Genomic DNA, 21,177 nt, shown 5'->3' with positions numbered 1-21,177 from the left:
TTTAATGGATGGATTAAATGTATAATCAGGGAGTGGCTTGCTTTTATTTGGAATCAACATAAGATTCATCACAGTGAGGAAAATAAAAATGAGTGCAAGAATATGGGTCTAAATCCATTAAAAATATCTTACTGTCTTTGTTGGGAACTTGTAATTGGGGTTGATTTGCTTTTTCACAGGGAAACTGTTTTATCTTGCAGCTCTCCCTTCCCTAAACGACTACCAGTTAAATCTACCTTTAAGAATGACCTAAGGCAGCTCTTTGTCCTTTACCTTCTAGGGGCTGGGGCACTGTGGTCCCAAGTTCTTCCTTTTACAAGAAGCAGGAAACAAGTGTCTTTGATTTGAATATGAATGTGGGAATACAGCTAGCATAGGGGAGAATAAAAAATGTAACGCACCTAAGGTGTCAGGAATCCAAGTTCTCAAGATATATAGAGAAAAAAACAGTGCAATCAGAAGAGCAAGTACAAAACTGTGTGCATAATATGGCACCATTTATAATTTAATGTTATTTTTGTGGATGCTTTTAATATTGCATTAAATTGCTCTAGACTTAAGGAAAATGGTCTTACAGTGGTTGTTTCTGGGAAGAGACAGGTAACTAGGGTAAGGATCTTATATTGTACTTTTTAAACTTTTGTATCATGTACAAATGCCTGTAGGAGAAGGAAATTTGGGACATAAAGAGGAAAAAATAAAACAGCAGTTAACACTCAGCCAAAGTATAGATTGAATTCTTATGGCATGAAGATTTTTTTTCTGTACACAGGTAAACATACACGTACATTGTGTGAGAGTTAAAAGTGAATTTACCACTTAAGCCTAAACTATTTTGAAAACAATTCAGTAATTCTCTATTAAATCAGTAAGAACAGCCCTCTGCTATTCTAGTTCATATGCTCCTAAGTTGTTCCTTGTATGCTGTCTTCCTCAATTAGGTTGTAAATTCCTTCAGGGCATAAATACAATCTTATAAATACCCCCCATCATGTAATAAACACATAGTAGGTACTTATGTATGTGGCTAATTGCCAAGCTTACTCGAGAACAGGAGTTTTCTGTCAAAAAGGTGAAAAGGGAACAGATTCAATGGGAGAAAATACTGGAAAACTACATACATAAGGATTTGATACCCAGGATATATAAAGAAATCTTACAACTCAACAATAAAAACAACCCAATTAAAAAATGGGCAAAAGACATGAATAGACATTTTTCCAAAGAGGAAGAAGTACAGATAGCTAAAATGTACGTGAAAAGATGGTCAACTTCACTAGTTATTAGGGAAATGCAAATCAAATCCACAATGAGATATCATCTCACACCTATTAGAAAAGCCCCTGTTAAACAGGAAACTAAAGTGCTGGAAAGGATGTGGAGAAATTGGGACACTTATTCACTGCTGGTGGGCATGTAAAATGGAACAACCGTGGTAGAAGTTGGTATCAAGTTTCCTCAGAGATCTAAGTTTATATTGCATTTCTGGAGAAATGAAAATGTTCTAAAATTGATCATGGGGTTGTATACACAACTATGTGATGACACTGAGCCAGTGACTATACTTTGGATGGTTTGTACAGTGTGTGACTCTATCTCAATAAAACTACAAAACTATCAAAAATTTATTATTTAATTACATAATTAAAATTAAAATTCAACTGTAATAAAAACAAAAACTGGAGTTTCCCCCCTCATTCTCTGAATTAACAACCTGAATAAATGAAGACTAGTAGAATATTTAAAAGGTAATCAGAAATTAGCAGATTGATGACATTGAGAACTAGAGTCTAGGTACTGGGTTTATGGATACTTAATATTCTTTGAATTCCTCTGTACATTTGAAATTTTCATAGTAAAATGAGGAAAAGGAGATTAGTAGGGGAAAAGAAAAGGTCATCTGTTTGCCAGGCTGCTACATTAATTCCTTGGATCTATGGTAGCATCTCTGGGCCTCATCTATAGAGACTGGACTAGAATTCCTGCCTCTTAATGCAGGATGGTATACCCTTAGAGGTGGGAAGAAACATGGTACATATGCCTAGTTATATATTAAGTTGAAACATCTTAAAATTAACTACAAATATGGGTACAATGTTAAGTATGATGCAAATGAATTTTTTTTTTATTAAAGAAAAAAAAGAAATTAAGCCAACATTTAGAAATCATTCAATGCAAATGAATTTTTAAAGAAGAAATCTGGCCTAAAAAATTTTCTTTTTAAAGAAAATTTTTCTTTTTAAACAAAATTTGCTTTTGTTTAAAGCAGCCATTAAAATTTTCTTTTGATATTCTCTTTAGAGTTAGGTAAATAGTCTAGAACCATGATTTTAAGGAGTTAGGCACAAGGAAAAAGCACTAGCCTTTGGAGTCAGACAAACCTGGACTTGAATCTTAATTGTTATTTACTAAACAGTGATCTGGTTCAACTATTTCTTCATTCATAAAAGCAAAATACATATCTTGCATATAAAATGAAATGCCCAGCACACAATTTCTGGTTAAACATGATCATTTAAAATCATGTGTTTACCTCTGCTAGCTCCCAAACCCCATTAAAATGACAGGAAAGAGACTGAAAGGGAAAAATGAAAAGGACAATAAAAGAATCAGAGTGGCATTAGATTCTCAATTGTGATGATGCAGTCGGAGAAAAAGTGATATCCAGGCTAAAATTCTATATATAGCCAAACTAGCAATCAAGGGTGAGGGTTTTAATGAAGACATTTTTGAATATAGACGGTCTTGAAAAATTTACCACCCAGACATCCTTTCTCAGGAAGCTGGTGGAGGCTTGTGTTCCAGAAAAATGAGAATAAACTAAAAGGGAAAAAAAGGATCCAGGAAAATGGGGATCCAATGTAGGTGAAAGAATCCCCAAGAAAGCTAAGGAAATCCCAGAGACATAGCTGTACAGCAAACCTAGAAGCAGTCAGTACAAATCAGAGAAATCCAGGAGGAACGTCTTCAACAGAGATTGCCTGATATGTTTAAATATATTGAGACATTTAGACTGCTGGCAGATGTAGGACTAAATGAGTGATAGGTACACAGAAAATAAGAAAATTATTTCTTAAAAACTCAACTCCAGGGTAGGCTACAGTGGCTCAGCAAGGAGAGTTCTTGCCTGCCATGCCGGAGACCCAGGTTTGATTCCCGGTGCCTACCCATCGCAAAAACAACAACAATAAAAAACTTAACTCCAAAGAAAATGAAAAGTTTACGAATATAAATATAATCATAGCTTACTATATAGCCCAGCTGTGAATGTAATTATAATAAAGAATATTAGTCTAGTCTATAATTATGACAAAACGATAATGGGAGAATGAAGAGTGGAATATATGTGCAAAGGAGGTTATAAGAAAGCTAAGTCTTCCATGATAGTAAAGTAATAATATCTTAATAAAAAAAAGTCAACAGAATAAGCACGCTACTTAGAAACATGGAAGTAAATACCAGAAAAAAGCTCAGAGTTGAAAGTGGTCACTTCTGGGTACTGGGAATTTATTACTGAGAGGAATAGGTTGTTATAAGCCTTTTTGTATTATGATCATGTGTAACAGAAATGAAATTTAAAATAAAGCACCTAGTATAATAAAGCACCTAGTATAATGACATAAAGCAGGCCCTCAATAAAGAATATCATTTATCTAATCCCCCCACCACCCCACTACAGCTGCCTCATTTCTTGCATTCAGAAATGTAGATGATTTGATCCCTTCAAGATTCTGTTCTCATCCTTCCTAACAAAATATGACAGGAAAAATCCCAGTTTAAATGGATACTTTTATTGTCTTCTTATAGATCATCAACTATGTCCCCTTTTTTGCCTACAACTGGAATTTTATCTTGTTTCCATGCAGAGCACTGAAACGGTGACAAAGCTAATCAGAATAAACTACTTCAAAAAGAGAACTAAGCTAACATAATTCACTTTTAGCAGGCAAAATATAAATATATGCACTCTAGAAAGCTACAATGGTTTAGTCACTAAGAAATTCAAATGGGATTATGAAGAAGATAGGCAAATCCAGGGTGCAGTAAAGATGAGCTGAGATGCTGCGCAGCTGTTTAAGGGTTCCTGATGTTGCATCTCTTGGCCACAAGCTGAACCTTGATGTGGGGGGGAGATATTAACTAACACCAAGTGGCAAAGCAGAAAACACTAAGTTGACTTTAGGGAAACATAGAGGAAGCAAAAGGCAGGAAAGCACTAAATACTGCTGAGAGCATCCACCCCAGGAAGGACTTTACCTGTTTTTGAGAGAGCACATATGGAGACAGGATTACTATAGGGCCCACCAAGCCAGATCTGCCCCATTCTATCTTCCCAATAACGTGTCAACTCTTCTTGAGGGAATATGGACAGGAGTTGGATAACTTCTGCATTTTAGATCCCAGGTCTATTAAAGTGTGACCTCTTTGAGAATAATTTTTGCTATCTGCCCCTCCCCACCTCAAATGGATGCCAAGACCTTTATTTGAAGTCCCTCCATTTGCACTACTCTGCTAATAATGACTACTGAAAACACTACCTACCTTCTTCCACTCCTTTCTACCTCTCACTCTCACTGCACAGCCCTCCCCCACCCCCAAACAAGCAGGACAAAAGAGTAGAACCTCACCTTCCAGGAGCTCTAGACTGGCACCACCCCCAGTGCTGACATGGCTGACTTTATCCTCTGTGTTCCATTTGGCACAGCAAGTGGCAGTGTCTCCACCACCTGGTGGATGAAGGCCAGGTAAAGAGCAAAAGGAGAGGAAAGAAAAAAAAACATAAAAGATGATGAGGCAGTTGTGTTCTCAAATACAAAACATAGCTGATAAACCCAACTCCATCACAAGAGGCTCCTCCATGAACTGCACACCTCTTTATCTCTCAAAATTCACCTAGGGTCAAGAAACCCAGGAAAAATTAACCGTTTCCTTTCTACCTCTGATCAGAATTCTGCCAGCTCACTTTGTTAGCAACTTCAGACATGTTCCTTACCTATGATGGTGATGCAGCCCCTGGAAGTGGCTTTCACCACCTCATCCATGAGGGCTTTGGTTCCTCGGGCAAAAGCTTCCCATTCAAATACCCCCACAGGTCCATTCCACACAATCTGCTTAGCCCTTGTGACAGCCTCAGCATACTTCTTGCTGCTCTCAGGACCACAGTCCAAGCCCTAAGGGGTAAAGTTAAAAGAAGGATGAGCTACCTAGAAAAGCTACGTAGAGGAGCACATACCACCACCTCCACCAAGACTAGAAATCAAGGGTAAACATTCTTCTAGAACCAAAAGATACTCTTTAGTTTTTAACACAAATTGCTGGTCTCACTCCCAGTTTCTGACTCAGTAAGTCTGGGGTAGGGCCCAAGAATTTGCATTTTTAACAAGTTCCAAAATGATGCTGATGCTACAGATCTTGGGACAACACTTTGAGAGACACTGAATTAAATAAAACCCAGATAACTAATAAAAAGAAAATGACTAAGCAAACATATAATGTTAGCATGATACAATTTTATACAGCTATTAAAATGATAATATGTAGCCTTAGCTGAACTATTTACGTCGGTGTTTAATAACACATATACATTTTACCCTGGTCACAATCAGTTTACTTCTACTATTTTAATGTTTTCATACAAGAAAGATTTCTTATATACATTTCTAGGTAGCAACATAATCCAGAGCAGCTCAAGCCATGAAAGTACTTATAACCCAATACATAAAAGAACTCAATAAACATTAAATGGATGAAGAAGAAACCAAAAAAAAAAAAATGGTTTTGACCGTTGTTACTGGTGAAGACAGCAGCCATCTGATACTACTGCTTTTCTCCCACAAGGAGGACTCTCACTTTAATATTTGGAGACCTCTCCAAATATTAAGAGATTGTTTTTAAAAAATGATCTTTAGTTGAATGAATGAATGAAAGTTTCTGTTTGCTCATACTACAAACACCCAAACAACTCACCATCCAGCCAGCAGGTATGCCAGAGGCCACAGTTGCCTGGCCAGTCTTGGCATTCTCATCAAACTTGTCAGCAGTGACAAAGTCAACAGGCAAGGTAATCTTCACACCATTCTTCTCAGCTTTAGACATTAGATCTTTGACAATCTTGGCTCCCTCTTCATCAAACAGAGAAGTGCCAATCTACACAGAGGAGCCATGATAAAGAAGATAAGCTTCTATACTAAGAATAGGAAAGCAGAAGGAATCAGACACAGTGCAATACAAAAGGACAATGCAAAGACAAAAGAAAAACAACTCACCAAAATAAATAAAAGTAGAGGGAGTTTTTAAGGGCTCATGTCAAAAGCTGGTTTTCTTTTTAAAATTACACAACCTATTTATCATGTATCATGAAGAGCTAATTCACATTCACTTGTCACTGGTTTCCTACCTCCATGTTGTTGAGCACCTTGAGGAAGGTAAAAGCCATTCCACCACCAATAATCATCTCATTGACTTTGTCCAGCATATTATTGATCAGCTGAATCTTGTCTGCAACTTTAGCTCTAGAAGGGAAAGCAAGAATCGTCATCAAAAGATCAAACAATAACTAGGAAAGTGATAATACATAGAACCTGAATTTCTGTATCAAGGCACAGGTACAGAGAAATGTCCCACAAAGTAACAAAAGTACTGGCTAAGCTTTGCTCTGTTTCTCCAACCTAAAAGGCCAAGCAATTACCAAGCAATCTTTTTAAGGTGTAGCTCCAGACCAAAAAGGGCTCAGAAGATCTACTCTTGTCTAAAGAAATCATGGATGTTTATCTCCCCAAAATTCAGAGGGCCAAGACTGGCAACTGTGCCCAGGATCCCTTAGCTCATTCACAATTATCCTAACTCTAGAACAGCGATCAGACTGAACCCCAAATGGGTATACACTGAGCTAGAACAGACAGATGTTCCCAGTCTAAATTCACACCCTTAGGGCTAAGCTCACATTGCTGGGACATTTACTTTATGGAGACATTTTTTTTTATTCTGTTGGACTTTTCAATTTCACACATTTATTGAGCACCTACTCAGTACAAAGCATTGTTCAAGTTGGGCAAAACAAAGAATGTACCCTTTTGGAGTTTATATTCCAATAGAAGGAAATAAGACAATAAATACGGATACACCTATCACCTTACTGTGAGAGAAAAATAGCTAAACTGAACTAAATTTATTTGAAGCACAACCTTTAAACCCCTCACATAGGGTGGGCCACAGTGGCTCAGCAGACAGAGTTCTTGCCTGCCATGCCGGGGACCCGGGTTTGATTCCCGGTGCCTGCCCATGCAAAGGAAGAAAAAAAAAAACCTCACATAATAGCTTGTCTTCATAAACATTCCCATATATTGAGATCCCACTTGGGCCTGTTGATTTACCACTTTATTGAATAAACAATACTGTGCCTATCCTTTGAGAGGCCCTATGCTAATATGTGAAATGGAAGTATGAAATACTAGTGATATGGTGGAATGGATGGCAAGAGTCTGTTTACTTCACTTGTCAAGACTGGTTACCACTAAGGATAAGAATAGATAATTTGTTTAAAAAAGAAAAAAATATATATATATTTTAAAACGGAGCCATTTCTAAAGAATGTGTGATACTGTACAGTTCAAATGTCCTTACAAAAAAAAGGAATGAAAATAATAAGACAAAACTATTATACAATAAGAAGCTTAACAACCAAATGCAATAAATACCTGGACTTTATCTGGATCCTGATTTAAACCAACCAACTGCATAAAGATATTTTTATGATAATCAAGAGTGACTGAATATGGATATTAGATGATATTAACAAAATTGTTGAATTATGTTAGGTGTAATGTGGTTATTTCAAAGAAATTTCCTTTATCAATTAAGAGATGCATACACAAGTATTAAGAATGAAATTACATGATGTCTAAGACTTGCTTTAAAATATTCCTGACAATGAAGGGTTAGGGATATATATGAAACAAGATTGGCAAAAACATCAATAATCATTGAAACAAGGTAATAGGTACCTGGGACTTTTACTATATCATTCTCTCGACTTCGGTACATGGCTGAATGTTTCCACAATAAAGAATCTTTTTTAAAATGTAAAATTTTCCAAAAAAAAATGTTTAGAGGGCTAGGGAGAATACACTGCAGAAAGGTGGCAAAAAATCTCACAACAACATCCCCAAAGCAGCTATTTCAGGACAGTCTAAAACCTAACCAAAACCACTAGGTGCAACTCACTCCCATATTCCAGGCCTCCAGAAGGTTGGAGAACAAAGCTAGACCTATATAACCCAATGTACAAGGGAGAAAAATACTTCTGGGAATAATACCTTTTTGCAAGAATGGGACACAGATAACAACCTATACCTACCAGAATTTTTTTAGGGCCCTGAAACTGGGCTCACAAAGCCTGTATTAGGTGTAACATGGTGGTTATTTCAAAGAAATCTCCTTTATCAGTTAAGAGATACATACACAAGTACAAGGAGTGAAATTATATGACATCTAAGGTTTGCTCTAAAATATTCCTGACACTAAAGAGTTAGGGGTAAAACATCAATAATCGTTAAAACAAGGTAAGGGGTACCTGGGAATTTACTATACTATTCTCTCAACTTCAGGCAATTATATTATTTAAAATTGACACCCAACTTCAGAATCAATTTTCACAGGGAAATGCTGAATGTGTTCAGTTCCATGGAATAGAACTCTTCTCATGAAAAGCCAAGGATCTCAAGCCATAGAGGCTGCCACCTACATAGCCATGCCAAGTTACAGGGAGTAGCTCTCTCTTCTGAGTTGTCCCAGCTCCCTGTCGCTAAGATTTTTACGCCAGACTCTCAACTCTCAATTCTGAAATTTCTAGTTTTAACCAAGCTATTACAATATCATTAAGCACATGGTACCTTTCCCCATAGGAGAAAAAAAAATAAAATGGATATGTGATCTAGAAAAATGAGGTTTACATGATACTTTAAGCTGAGGTTTCTATAGTTATTTACACCTTGCCACATTATATGTATGTCAAAGGACGAAGCTCTTCAAAATTGTTATATGACTTCCTGTGGTGGATTTTTTTCATTCTGCCCTCAAGAACCATTTTCTATCCTTCTCTACCCTGTTCTCTGTTCCAAGAGGATGACCTTCATGGACTACATCAATGAGCTCCCCTCCCTTCTAGCTTCAAGTTGGGTTTCAACCAATTGGAGGTAGAGGGGTATATGAGCAAGAGATCAGAGAGAGGTCAGAGAATTTACTTCCCTAGCTCCCTCCCTACTAGAAGACCATGCCTTGGCCATATCCCTTGGCCAAAGGTTACAGTTCCTGCTACAGGGTCCTCTTCACAGAATTACCCTGTCTGAACTCTGGTAACTATTCCCCCCTTCCTTTTACTTTTCAAGTCTAGGGATGGTGTTAGCTGTCTCTAGCCCCAGATTATTGCACTGTCCCTTTTTATATCTCCCTAAATCCCACCCATACCTTGTAAATGGTCACTTTAGTAAACTTTCCTCAGTTACCCAGTCTGTTTTTGCTGGTGATAAAGCACCAAGTTATGGCCTACTACCCAGGCAAACACACTACTTAAGGCATGATTTTAAAGAGTTCTCCATACCCGCCAGGATGGCCAAGAAAGGTCGCTCTGGACTCTCTAAGGCCTTGGCAAAGTAATTCAGCTCCTTCTTCATCAAGAAACCACCAGCCTTCTGTGCCAGATCCACTTCCACCATGGAGCTAGAAAAGATCAAAGATATTCAGATTCCAATCAATTCTTATCATTTCCCCCAGACCTAGAGGCTATCACTGAAAGACTTCTCAGACTCCAGGAGACCACTGTTTTCAGCTCTAAACTGCAAAGAAAACACTTAGATACAAAGTAAAGTTTTGGAGTAATACTGGGGGGGTTAAAGGGAACATGTAAAAAGCAATGACCATAGTAGGACTTAAGATACCTAATTAATAGTTTCAGCAGGCTAAGTGTTTATATACAATAAGTAATCAACCAGTTAATAAAAAAAGGAGAGGATTCCATTCCTGGATGTGCTTCCTACTCAAAGTGTAAGATTCTGATCTTATAACATTTGCAAAGGGAGAACTATAAATAAAATATCCAAAGTGAAAAAGCACAACCTCTTCCTGAAGATTAGCATGCCCTAGTGAAGAGTTCCACAATTCCCAACATTTTTTACTTTTATTTCCTCTTTGGATTAGGGATAATGAACTAGAAGGCACAATGGTAGCCCCAAATAGAGACAGAAGCTCAAAGAATCTCAATATATTAAAGATCTTCAAAAGCAACATAGAGCTTGGGCTGCTCAAGTCAACAGAGGAATATACTGCTCTCAGCCAAACAATGGACAAGTCTCTTGGTACCTGTGGGCTCGGTGAGCAGTGCCAAAAACATCGTTGACATAGACATCCCCTAGCTTGGAAAGTGAAGCCCGGAAAGCTTCTATTTTGGCTGGTTCGGCTTTAACCTGCAGAGAAAAGCAAAAATAGAAAAAAATTAAAAACCTACAGTAAATGTCGATGATTCCAAAGACAACTGTAAAATCATTTCATCCCACCAGGAGTCCTTTTGAATATCTCTAAAGATCCAGAGTTCATAGCACAGCAATTTTTTACAACTTAGCAACGGGATCTGTTCTTGCTTCAAAATACTGTAGGTGTTTTGATCGTTTCTGCTCCCCTACATCTTCCCTCCAATTGGAAACCTGAGCCATGGCTTAACTTCTAACTACATCCCATTGGCCTCTCCCCATTTCCTAGGACAAGATTCTGATTATATCTCCCTTTCCTTATTTGACTCATTTCATCATTTTGACATATTCTTCTTGTAAAAGTTAGGTATCTTGACTCACAAGCTGCAGTCTACCAAGACCTGCCTGCAAGGGGGAAAGACACACATTCCCCATAAAAGCGACAAAGAAGGCTAGGACAGAGAAGACAGATGGAAAACGTGACAACAGGAAAGCCTCCACTCAATTTAAGGACCTCGGAAAGATTTTATATTGGCTAAAAGGGAGTATTTTATAGTCTCCCCTAGAAGAGAAAAACTGAGAAAACAAGAAATATACTGAAAAAGAGAGGGAAAAAAAAGAACATAAAGCAAGATGGTAAGGGTGAACAAAGCAAAGAATTGCTGGCAGGAAACTAAGCAAAGATGCGCAGGAAGCAAGCCAAATGAAGGGGGACATGGAACAGAAAAGCACACAACGCAGGACAGATGTTCATATTAGTCACTACATAATGCTATCCTCCTACATAACAAGGAGGTAAATTAAGCTTTCTTCTAATGACCCAAAGAATACAGAGACGGCAATGCTAAAATTAAAGACCACAGAGCCCTATTATCTCCCTAGAATGGAATATCATCTGCCAACCGGGAAACAACACCTGTAGTCATGATAACATTGCCAAATGCTGAAAACCTAGGTTCCAGGCCCAGCTCTGAAACTTTGGCAAGTTTTTCTCTGTCCCTGAAATTTTCCCATCTCTCAAAAAGACAAGATAACCCCTCTATTTAAGAATTGTTTGAAAAAAAACATGGGATAAATTGAAAGCTCTTCATGAAAAAGGATACTATAAAAATAACAATAATAATCAGAACTTGTTTCTTATTTGTGATCTGCCAATAACTAGAAGGAAGAGAATGGTCCTAAAAGACCAATGGAGGCACTGTGGATAAAGCAAAAATTTATGTCTTCACTTGGGTTTTTTAACCATTCTGAACTTATGACTGGCTCCTGTAATTTCAGGTATTGAAAGCCATTTGGGCACTAAATGGAAAGTTCATTAAGAAGTCACAAACATATCAGGTTATCATTTCTGGAATAAACGGTTTTGCCTCAATTTGTCATTTGCCTCTTGCCATTTCTAAGCCTAGAGTTTGTGCATCTCGAGTTTCAGTTTAAAAGGGCATCAAACTTTAGGTCAGCATTTTACTCCTACTGCTGTAGCAAGACCAGGGCTGTGGTGCTAAAAAAAGAAACCACTTGAAAGCAGGAACTTCCAGTGACCTTAGAAATGTCAGAAGCAAGAGATTGAGAAAATATCCTCAGAGCTCCTGTTTCACAAGATACTAAATACCTTAAGAGTGGAAAGTATTAAAATGAGTCTTCAGCTTCCCTTTCAGCCATTTGGCAAACTCAAAATCATCCTCAAAGAACAAGCTTTATCATTTAGTATTTGAATTCTAATTACCAGATCATAGTAATGTTTTGTGGGTTGTCTAAGGCTGCTTTTGCACTACAAAGGCAGAGACTACATGCTGTTGTGACAGAATGCATTTACCATGTGGCCCTTTACAGAAAAAAATTGCTGACTTAATGGACTGAGTCTTCTTATAAACCCCAGCAACAGCACCACTACCTCTAATCTTAGTCAAATTAACTGCCTGAGGCTTAAACTTGACAATCTATAAAATGACAATGATACCTGAACCTCCCTATCTTAAAGACATTCAAAAGAAAATGCTTTACACTTCTTAAGAAAAATGCCTTAAATCAAAGGCAATATCATCATAACTCTTGTTTTCCTAATCAACTGTTCCATGTATCCCTTTCTGATTGACTTAGGAAAATACAATATTTTCTTCTGAGATAATTCTTTTATAACAAACTCCCAGTCATACCAACTTTAGTGTATTGTTTTTAAAGAATAAATGCTTACAAGAAAACAGGGGCCCAGACTGTAAACTTTTAGAGCAGACACATTAAGTCTGGAGTGGTGATGATTATTTCTGGATTTTGAGAGGCTACTTTATATATATAACCTGATATTTAGAGATAAGAAGGAAGCCAAACAGGTTGGGGTTAAAGTAATTCACAACACAGAGGTGAGGGACGGTGTCTATATTTTAGAACCACACATCCTCTTTGAGACCAATGGAAGGAAGGGTTATTTAGTCTAGAACTGAAATTTTCTGTAGTGCATAATCTAATTCAACCTATCTGTACAGCTCATTTGAACAATTCAAACACAGGGAACACAGAATAAGAAAGAGGTCCTTTAATCCTGTATAGATTATTGTAACGCCTGGATACACATTATAGTATACTAAACAGATAATCAAAAAGTATTGACAAAGTCCCCTGAGGGATAGGAGAAAGAATATGGAACTATTAAATTCTACCATCAGGGAATCCTCCGATACTATGTCAAGCTTCAGAGACACCCAAATAAATAAGCCATGCCCTATATCAGGAGGCTTGCTCTTGTAAAGCTTATGTAGGTAGCAGAGAAGCTTAGACTACCTATAGGCATGCCTAAGAGTTACTTCTGAAGGACCTCTTTTGTTGCTCAGAGGTGGTCTCGGTCTCTCTAAACCCAACTCTGTAAGTGAAATCATTGCCCTCCCCCCTACGTGTGACATAACATCTAGGGGTGAAAGTATCCCTGGCAACATGGGAGATAACTCCCAGGAATGAATCCAGACCTGGCACCATGTGATCAACAATTCCATTCTGACCAAAAAGGGAAAGTGTAACTAATAAAATATCAGTGGCATAGAAAGTAGTAGAGCTGAGAAGCTACTCTGGGAGTTGCTCTTATGCAAGCTTCAGTTAGACCTTGGTACCTATCACAACCTGTCAACCCCAAACCAGTCCTGAAGAATACCTAGGGCAATATAAAAGATTCCACAAGTGTTCCATGCACTAGAGTAACTTTCCAGAAACCTACAACCTCCAGATGTATCCCTGGTCTAGACAAGTCATGAAACTTAGCCCAGCCTCTCCAGAACATCAGCAAGTTTCATCTCCCTGCTGCATATGAATGACAGACCCTTTCAATATGAAAAATTTATAATGGCCATAGCCCAAACACCCCTAAAGAGAGATAGAAAGATCAGAGGTGATGGTGGAGTTACACAGAGAAGATAGGATTTAACTGATGAATACGAATGTTGAATCATTAAATTTTTATCTCTTTTCATCTCCAGCATTCTAGAGCAGCTAGATGTAAAGCTTAAAATTGTGAAATTGTATCCCATGTCATCTCTGAAATATGTTCTACAGCTAATTGTGGTGCTGTGTTTTGAAATTTATAGCTTTTTTGTATATATGTTATTTTTCACAAGAAAGAAGGGAAAAAAGTCGATTGTGATGTTAAAAAAATATTTATGTCCTGTAACTACTTGTTGCACAGTGCTTTGGAAACTATTGCTTTTTCAGTTCTTTGCTTTGTGTATATGTTATACTATATAATAAAAAAGTTAAAAGAACAATGACAACAACAACAACAAATGGTGCAGTGCAAGGGTGGTTCCATGGTAGAATTCTCACCTGACATGCTGGAGACCCGGGTTCGATTCCTGGAGCCTGCACACTCTGAAAAAAAGTGGATCAGATTCTTCATCTGTTCCATAAATTTTACAACATTAAATATTGTCCAAATGTGTACAAATGTTATAAATTGGAATCATTTTCATAATAATAATGTATCACTTTTATTGATAACTAATTGTGTATCAAGAACATTCTAAACTGTTGGTAAATACTAACTTATTTAATTCTCATTCAACAAAATGAGGTGATTTCCATATAAAGTAACATAACGCAATGTAAAGTATTGTAACATAACATAACCAGGATTTAAATGTGGGTGAGAACAATGACTGCTAAGTTCACTTTCCCTTTGGCTCATTCCAAACCCATGAACAGGCTATCAAGGAGGGGCTGTGATCACCCTCTATGTTTCACCCAGTAGGACCACATACTGTACATAGTATGCTGAAATTCGGCACAATTCAGTGAAGAAGTGTTAGGTCAGGGGAATCTAACACTGCGGGCTCACTGCCTTTGGTATGCCTTGTAGGGCAGCGATCACATCACTGCTCAAGGATCAATCCCTTTAACCTTCTAGGAAATGCTTGATGCTCTACAAATAGCTAATTCTACCTTTTAAATTTTGTGATCTACAGAGGATTTTGCCAGGAACCTAGGCCTCATAATTTTCCCCAGCTCCCCACAATTGCTGGGAATTGTTTGGAGTTGGAGAATGTCATAGATGGAGGGGAGAAGTCAGGACGCAATAAGAAGCATTTCTGTGTAGGCATTTCTGGTAAATTTTCTAGAAAACTAGGATGAAAGGAACAGGAATCTCCCATGTTCTGGTATTTTACTGTGATTTTTCTCATTCTAAACAAATAATCAGCTTTGTACTTAAAAAATACTTGAAAATAATGTTTGTCTAAAATATAATATAAATCCTTTAAAAAAAAGAAGAAAGACATCTAATCAGAGACCTAATCTCAGAAGTGGAATAACTAGAAAAAGAAGAACAAATTAACCAAAAACAAGTATAAGGAAGGAAATAACAGATCAGAGTGTAGACAAATGAAATAAAAAACAATAGAGAGAATCAACAAAACTAAAAGTTGACTCTTTGAAAGGTAAATAAATAGATAAATCTTTTGCTCAGTTAACAAAGAAAAGAAGAGGATGCAAATAATGAGAATCAGAAATGAAAAGGCTAACATTACTAGCGACTCTTAAAATAAAAGGACAGTAAAAGGATACTATGAACAACTGTAGACTAATAAATTAGATAACCTCGATGAAATGGACAAATTCTAAGAAATACACAAGAAGAATTGGAAGATCTCAATAAGCCAATTACTAGTAAAGAGATTGAATCAGTAATCAAAAACCTCCCTGCAAATAAAGCACAGGACCACGTGGTTCACAGGGGAATTCTACTGAACATTCCAATTAGACATAACTTCAATTCTGCTCAAACTCTTTCAAAACTGAAGAAGAGGTAATTCTTTAATTGATTCTACCAGGCCAACATCACCCTTATACCCAAACCAGATAAAGATACCATGAGAAAATAAAATGACAGACCAATATCTCTTCTAAATATAGATGCAAAAAATCCTCAGCAAAATGCTAACACACAAAATGCAACATCATATTAAATGAATTATACACCATATCAATCAGGACTTATCCCCAATATGCAGGGTTGGTTTAGCATAAGAAAATCAAATAATGCATTACACCACATTGACAGAATGAAGGAAAAAAAACACACACATGATCATCTCTGATGCAGAAAAGCCATTCGACAGAATCCGGTTCCCCTTCTTGATAAAAACGCTTAAAACAGTAGGAATAGAAAGAAATTTCCTTAACATGATAAAGGCCATACATGAAAAGCCCACAGTTAACAACCTACTCACTGGTGAAAGATTGAAAGCTTTTCCTTGAAGGTCAGAAGCACTGTCTGCCTACTGTCACCAGTGTTATTCAACATTGTACTGGAAGCCCTTGCCTGAGCTATTAGGCATGAAAAATAAATAAAATGCATCCAAATAGGAAAGGAAGAAGTACACTTTCTCTATATGCAGATGATGTGATCCTATACACAGAAATTCTTGAAAAATGCATGACAAAGCTCCTATAGCTAATAAATGAATTCAACAAAGTGACAGGATACAAGATCAATACACCCCCAAAAGTATTATTTTCATACACAAGTAATGGACAGTTAGAAGAAGAAATCAAGAAAAAAAAAAGATTCACAACAGCAACTAAAAGAATCAAGTATCTAGAAACAAGTCTAACCAAGAATGTAAGACTTTACATTGAAAACCACAAAACACTGTTTAAGGAACTCAAATAAGACCTAAATAAATGGAAGGACGTTCTTTGTTCATGGAGTGTAAGACTCAATATCAGTAAAATGTCAATCTTATTCAAAGAAATTTATACATTCAATACAATCCCAACCAAATTAAAAAAAAACTTATTTGCATAAATGGAAAAGCCAATTATTAAATTTATATATAGGATAAGGGGACCTGAATAGCCAAAAATGTCTTGAAAAAGAATAATGAAGTTGGAGGACTCACACTTCCCCATATTAAAACTTATTATAAAGCCACAGCAATCAAAAGCACTTGGAACTGGAATAAGGAGAGACATGCAGACCAATGGAAGAAAATTGAGAGCTCAGAAATGAAACTTCACAGTTTTTTCCAAGTGATTTTTGACAAGGGGAAAATCAGTAAATTAGGAAAAAATAGTCTCTTCAACAAATGGTGCTGGGAAAACTGGATCTCCATTTGCAATAAAAAGGAGGACCCCAACCTCACATCTTATATAAAAAATTCAAAATTGGTCAAAGACCTAAATATAAGAGCTAGAACTATCAACCTCTTAGAAGAAAATATAGGAAAGCATCTTCAGGACTTTGTGTTAAGCAATGGTTTATTAGACTTTACACCAAAAGCATAAGAAACAACAGAAAATGATAGATAAATGGAACCTCATCAAAATAAAACATTTTCATCTTAAAGGATTTTATCATGAAAGTAAAATGAGAACCTACACAATTGGAGGAAATATTTGGAAACCACAATATATAGAGATAAATCTTTCAACTTAACAACAAAAGAAAAACACTCCGATTTAAAAATAGTCAAAAGACTTGAATAGATATTTCTCCAAAGAATATATACAAGTGGACAGAAAGCACACGGAAAGATGCTCAAAATTATTAGCCATCAGGAAAATGCAAATCAAAAACACAATGAAACACCTTTTCACACACATTAGGATGGCTGTTAATAAAAAAAAGATAATGAAAAGTGTTATAGAGGATGCAGAGAAATAGGAACACTAATTACTGATGGAAATGTAAATTGGTGGAGTTGCTGTGGAAGAGCATATGACCCCTCCAACCCACTTCTCAGTATATACCCAAAAGAATTAAAGCAGGGACTCAGATATTTTCACGTTGATATTCATAGCAGCATTATTCACATTTGCCAAAAGATGGAAGTAACCTAAGTGTTCATCATCTGATTAATGGATAAATAAAATGTGGTGAAGACATACAGTATTATATAGCCATAAAAAGGAATGAAGTCCTGATACATGCTACAACATAGATGGAACATGAAGACATCATGTTGAGTGAAATAAACCAGACACAAAAGAACAAGTATTGTATGATCTCACTGATTTGAAACAAGTAGAATAAGCAAACTCATTGAGTCAGAATCTAGAATATAGGTTACCAGGGTTGAGGTTAGGGAATGGGAAGTCATGGCTTAAAATGTACATGATTCTTATTTGGAATGACGGAGATGTTTTGGTAATAGATAGTGATGATGGTAGCACAACATTGTGAATGTAATTAAGAGCCCTGAAACATATATCTGAATGCGAATAAAAGGGGAAATGTTAAATTTTATATACAATAACTTGGGCGGGCCACGGTGGCTCAGCAGGCAAGAATGCTTCCCTGTCATGCCAGAGGACCCAGGTTTGATTCCCGGTGCCTGCCCATGTAAAAAAAATAATAACTGAATAAAAATTTTTTTAAAAATCCATGGAAGTACACTATACACACAGTGAACCCTGAGTTAAACCATTGATTATAGTTAATAGCATAATTATAAAAATGTATTATCAGTTGTAACAAATGTTCCACACCAATGCAAGTGTTAATAATAGGGTGATATATGTGCATCCTGTATTTTATGAATAATTGCTCTGTATTCCCACAAATTCTCATAGAAAAATAAAAATTAAAAATTAAATACACAACACTATGAAAAAAAGTTTTGTTTAGTAATTTTGTGTATAATGTCTGCAAGGCCAAAATTGGTCCTTTCAACTATAGGATATGTTTAAACATTGATAAATGCATTTCTGAATCATAATATTCCAACTTTAGAATTTATGAATATCTAGAATCTGTTACTGAAGACAATTTCATTTCTATTGCATTTTAGGTGCTCTCTAAATCCCTACAAATACCAGTATTTTATCATACTCCTTATCACCCTCAGTCTTCTGGACAAGTGGAATGAATAAATTATATACTAAAGAATTATTTGGTTAATTTACATAAAGCCACTCACTGACTTTGGGGGGCCCATTATCTTATCATTAGTTTTATTAAAAATAAGGTCAACTGTCACTAGCAAACATAACATTTCTTCCTTTGAGTTAATGTTTAGAAGACTCATGAATTTGGAGTTTAAGCCTACCCCCTTCTCTGATAAAATGGAAAACACTCATGATCAGATGTAACGCTTAAGAATTTGCTATTTTCTTAGCCTCATTTCACCATCATATGGCCAGATGCTACAATTTCCCACCCCAACCACAACAGGTGAGCTGTGTCATTGCTATGGACAAGGAGACAAACTCTAAATTAAAGTGTTCTAATGACAAACTGGATTAATACCAAGCTGGGAAAAACTCTACCAATTATTGGTGATAATGCACAGTACTACCAAAGTTAGGGAGAACCCCAGCTGGCTACATTCTTCACATGAAATACCAGCACATAACTCCCATTAAAGACCTTGCATCAATCAGGGTTCCACCAGAGAAACAGATCTCTTCTCAAGCAAAATGAGCAACAGAGTACACTACTTCAAATTCTGAAAGTGTAAGGATTTCCCTTCATCACCATCCTTCAGAGATGTACTAGAAAGGGGCTGTCTACTTTTGGGTGGTAGCTGTGTATTGTGCAGAACCATCTGTAATCCAGGCCTGAGTTTTATTTTTTTCAGTCAACTGGTTATAGGGAACTCCACATGAAGCCATAGATTCAGATTAGGAGAGAGAAAGGCAAGGTGATGATGTGTCAGAAGTTGTGGCCACAAGCATTTACACTATTTCTTCATGTAACTTACTTATGCCTTCAGGATTTGCTTGAGTCCAATCTCATATATCACTTCCACTGGTTATAAGAGTGCTGCCATGCATGTCCAAATTTATATCTTGGTAAATCAGCCAATACCCAGTTTCACAATGGGAACATCAGGTCACCAATAACTTGGTGGCCCAAGTTTAAGCCTTCAGTCTCTACTAAGGTCCATGAATATGTAAGCAATGATTCTCAAAGGGATAGTAGTCATCTCAAGAGGATGGCAGAGGTTTTGCTTCAAAAGCCACTTACTTTAGTTTCCTAGGCTGCCTGAAGCAAATACTATGAAATGGTTTGGCTTCGATAATGGAAATTTATTTGTTTACAGTTTTAAGCCTGACAAAATATCTGAATCAAAGTATCATCAAGGTGATGCTTCTTTTCCCAAATACTGCTTACCGGTGGTCATTGGCTATTCTGCCACATGGCAAGGCATGTGTCAATGTTTGCTGGTCTCTCCCTTCTCTTCCTGGTTTCATTTATTTCAGCTTCTTGATTCTGTAGTTTTCTCTCTCTTTCTGCATTCATTCCATTTATAAAGGACTCTAGTAATAGGATTAAGACTGATTATGAATGAGGTGGGTCACACCTTAGCTGAAGTAGTCTCAACAAAAGGCCCTACTTACAATGGATTTATATCCACAGGAATGGAGTAGATTTAATACTATGTGTTTTTCTGTGGTACGGACAGCTTCAAACCACACCACCACTCAACTAGGCCTCTGAAAATTTCAATGAACTGGAAGATCTCTGGATTTTGTTTAGTTTTGTTCTGCTTTTTTTTTTTTAAAGTATAAACTATTTTTCACTTATGATCTTTCTCACACTCTGTAGGGGTATTTGGGCTATTCCCATTCTTTTTTTTTTTTAACTTTTTTATTGTGTAGTACAACATTTACACTAAGCAAAGAAATAAAAAAGCAATAGCTTTCAAAGCATTCTTCAAAAAGTGGTTACAGGATAAATCCCAGAGTTTGTCATGGGCTACAATATGATCATTTCATATTATTCCTTCTAGCTGCTCCAAAATATAGGAGGCTACAGGGTTTAAATACTTTATTATCATCACAATTGACTTTTTTTCCTTCTTTTTTATGAACAATACTATATATACAAAAAAGCTGTGAATTTCAAAGCACAGCACCACAAATAGTTGTAAAACATATTTCAGAGTTTGACATGGGTTACAATTTCACAATTTTAGGTTTTTACTTCTAGCTGCTCTAAAATACTGGAGACTAAAAGAGATATCAATTTAATGATTCAACATTCATATTCATTTGTTAAGTCCTCTCTTCTATGTATAATTCCACCATCACCTTTAACCTTTCCACCCCACTCCTTGGAGTTTTTTGGGCTATGGTAATTCTAAAGTTTTCATATTGGAAGGGTCTGTCACTAATATGGGGTAGGGAGATGGAACCATCTGATATTCCAGAGAGGCCAGGCTAGGTTTCAGGACTTATCTGGACCAGGGAGCCATCTGGAGGTTGTAGGTTCCTGGAAAGTTGCTCTAGTGCC

At 36.7% G+C, this 21,177-nt stretch overlaps 1 protein-coding gene across 1 annotated transcript; it reads right to left on the bottom strand.

Annotated features, from left to right (window-relative positions):
* Positions 1–3,769: 3,769 nt before the first annotated feature.
* LOC143671949 (phosphoglycerate kinase 1-like) lies at positions 3,770–10,706 on the bottom strand. The gene is made up of 8 exons (XM_077146991.1): positions 10,620–10,706; positions 10,357–10,460; positions 9,599–9,717; positions 6,398–6,510; positions 5,968–6,147; positions 4,994–5,171; positions 4,629–4,727; positions 3,770–4,257 (listed from the first exon to the last, which is right to left on the bottom strand). Exons 1-8 carry the CDS (start codon positions 10,704–10,706, stop codon positions 4,217–4,219), a joined length of 921 nt encoding a protein of 306 aa, XP_077003106.1. The 3' UTR covers positions 3,770–4,216.
* Positions 10,707–21,177: the final 10,471 nt, after the last annotated feature.

The sequence above is a fragment of the Tamandua tetradactyla genome, chromosome X, assembly GCF_023851605.1.
Source record: "Tamandua tetradactyla isolate mTamTet1 chromosome X, mTamTet1.pri, whole genome shotgun sequence".
Taxonomy (NCBI): Eukaryota; Metazoa; Chordata; class Mammalia; order Pilosa; family Myrmecophagidae; genus Tamandua; species Tamandua tetradactyla.
This window is presented reverse-complemented; position numbering and strand designations above follow the sequence as displayed.

Excerpts from the sequence above, each read along its gene's own strand:
- LOC143671949 (XM_077146991.1), bottom strand. The coding sequence starts at position 10,706 with ATGGCTCAGGTTTCCAATTGGAGGGAAGATGTAGGGGAGCAGAAACGA. Across the intron at positions 9,718-10,356 it reads ACTGCTCACCGAGCCCACAG|CTCCATGGTGGAAGTGGATC; the intron begins GTACCAAGAGAC and ends GATCTTTTCTAG. Across the intron at positions 6,511-9,598 it reads TTTCTTGGCCATCCTGGCGG|CTAAAGTTGCAGACAAGATT; the intron begins GTATGGAGAACT and ends TCCCTTCTAGAG.